The following is a 2,547-nucleotide window of genomic DNA, read 5'->3' as shown; positions in this document are numbered from 1 at the left end:
AGAGAGAGAGAGAGAGAGAGAGAGAGAGAGAGAGAGAGAGAGAGAGAAGAAGAATGAAAAAGCAGAGTGTGTTCCAACCTGGTCGGTGTGGTCCTGGGGGAAGCTCCACAGCACGGTTGGATCTAGAGGTAATTGACAGACAGCATTAATCAGCGGGTGAGAAACACACCGTCTTCGCTAGCTGCCTCAGAACACATACATATTAATGAGAGGGGTGGGGGCAAGGGTGGCTGCTGCGAGTCTGTGTGCGCACACACACACACACACACACACACACACACACACACAGGCGCACAGTGAAAGACAAGAGAGAGAGTGTGTCTAGGAGGTATGTGCTGTAAATATGCTAATCTATATTCTCAGTGTAGATATGATAGCTTCTATTACCAAATCATGCACGTTTAAGAAAGTCACATCAACACATACTCTAGTTTATTTGCTTAATTATTCCTAAATTGATACAAGCCTCGCTGTTTGCTGGAGAGATGTGAAACCTAAGCGAAAAAGGTTGAACATTGTAACAGAGGTTTGTGATTGGTTTCTTCTCTCCAGTAAAATAACATCAGTGCTGTGAGATTAGCCAAGAGAAACGTACCAATTAAGATTTAGTCAATTAACAGTTCGGTCAGTAATGAAGTGTAAATACAGAGCATTAGTTGTGTTCAAAAGCTTCACACGTGCCATTATAAATCAAATACATGAGGCTGCTGATCAGATTAAATAAGACATTTTAAGATTAAACGTGTTGCTTTGATTAGCTGTGATGGGTATTTGTCTTTTTGACATTTTTTTAGACTACTTACTAATTAATTAATCAAAAGGAGAACTGAAGATTAATCAACAGTAAAATAATGACTAGTTGCAGTCCTAGCTGACCTAGAATGGGCATTCTTGTTTAAAGAGTGTGCTTCAAAAGACATTCAGAATGTAAAACAGATTAATGTTTTATGTAAATGATTAAGACAGAGAGTACAAGAAATACATCAGTATTATTCTCTTTATACTAATAGTTTGAAAATACAGTGGGTACAATCACACATGACAAAAAAATACCAAACTGCACAAAATAACCATTCATGTTATTTATCTATTTGCATTACTGTCACTCTTTAAGCGTATTTCCAAACCAAAACATGAGCCTCTTCTCACAGGCTTCTACCACGTGTTTGAAAGGACGCAATAGGCTGAACACAGGGGTCTCTGGTAAACATGGCTTCCACAGCTCCACGGTCACTCTGTGACCTCGGCAGGAACAGCAAGGGTTCGAAGAGATGAGCTCTCGCATGCCAGCTTCACTGTCAGGGACCAAAACCTTTTGATAGCATAGATACTGCAGGAAAAACAAGAGCTGCGAGTTCAACAGGTACAACAGGCCGATTAAGTCCCTTGTCCCTTAATTAAAAAGATGTATGACCATTTCAGCGCAGGCTAAATTTGGGTGTGATCCTGCCCTACGCATATGTCCAAAAAGATTAATGGAAACATTTATGAAGCCGGAGCAGAGGAGGACCCCCCCCACCCTCACCTCAATAAAGAGGACATGCAGGACAACACACAATGTGTGGAGTATAGCTTCATGGCTAACACACCAGGCTGCCGGGGAGAGAGAGAAGCTCACAATGGACAAACGCAGCAGAATCCATCATGCCTTACATAATCCTGTTGGATAATTTCATGGGCCCCATCTTGAAAAGAGCAGCACCTCCTTCCTGCCTACCCATATGATTGGCCACAGTTCGGGCTATTTTATGCTGATTTACTGGGTGAGAGGATGGGAACTGCTGCTGGAGTGTGGTACAAGACAGAAGAAAAGGGACAGGAAGACACGAGGGTGAGGGGTCCTACTTTGTCAGTGTCCATGTCCATGGCTGAGCTGATGGACACCTTGTTGAAAGGTCCGATAGCTGCGACACATATGTGCCAAAAGACCTTTTTTCACAGCAGACATTTTGACTCGTCATGCAGGAAAAGCACAGGTGAATTTACAGGTAGCTGTATGCTCTTTATTTATTATTAATAATAATAATAATAATAGCTTGATGACCCACATTTAAGGGTAGCCGCTCTATTTAAGTATTTAGGACTCTGATTTTCTGACACGGTTGATAATAGTTTGGATAAGTTGAACAATAAAAGATGATATGAATAGAGAATAAATTATTATATTTACCAGTTCAAAAACCCCAAAGTATGAAACTTTTTGTGTATGTATGAACAGAAAAATAAACAAAAAACGAGATGGTCCTTCTTTGGGGGCTTGTACGCCATGTATGAAAGCGAGTAGAATAATGTAAGATGATGTCCTTTACAAAACATTTTGTGGACTTGAGTATATTCAATTGAGTCACACAGAGGAGAGGGGTGTAGAGCTAGAGAGAGAGAGAGAGAGAGAGAGAGAGAGAGAGAGAGAGAGAGAGAGAGAGAGAGAGAGAGAGAGAGAGAGAGAGAGAGAGAGAGAGAGAGAGAGAGAGAGAGAGAGAGAGAGAGAGAGAGAGAGAGAGAGAGAGAGAGAGAGAGAGAGAGAGAGAGAGAGAGAGAGAGAGAGAG

The 2,547-nt window shown here is 41.5% G+C and overlaps 1 protein-coding gene across 2 annotated transcripts in view; it reads right to left on the bottom strand.

Moving 5' to 3' along the window:
- Positions 1-2,547, bottom strand: part of dennd1b (DENN/MADD domain containing 1B) — a 101,447-nt gene that overhangs the window by 80,698 nt on the left and 18,202 nt on the right. For both annotated transcript variants that reach the window (XM_031859554.1, XM_031859556.1), the window contains exon 3: positions 79-122. In XM_031859554.1, the coding sequence (XP_031715414.1) occupies positions 79-122 (44 nt within the window). The remainder of the gene's footprint in view (positions 1-78; positions 123-2,547) is intronic.

The sequence above is a fragment of the Anarrhichthys ocellatus genome, unplaced genomic scaffold (genome assembly GCF_004355925.1).
Source record: "Anarrhichthys ocellatus isolate YVR2014 unplaced genomic scaffold, GSC_Weel_1.0 scaffold22, whole genome shotgun sequence".
NCBI lineage: Eukaryota > Metazoa > Chordata > Actinopteri > Perciformes > Anarhichadidae > Anarrhichthys > Anarrhichthys ocellatus.
The sequence above is the reverse complement of the archived record's forward strand: the minus strand, read 5'-3'. Positions and strand labels throughout refer to the sequence as shown.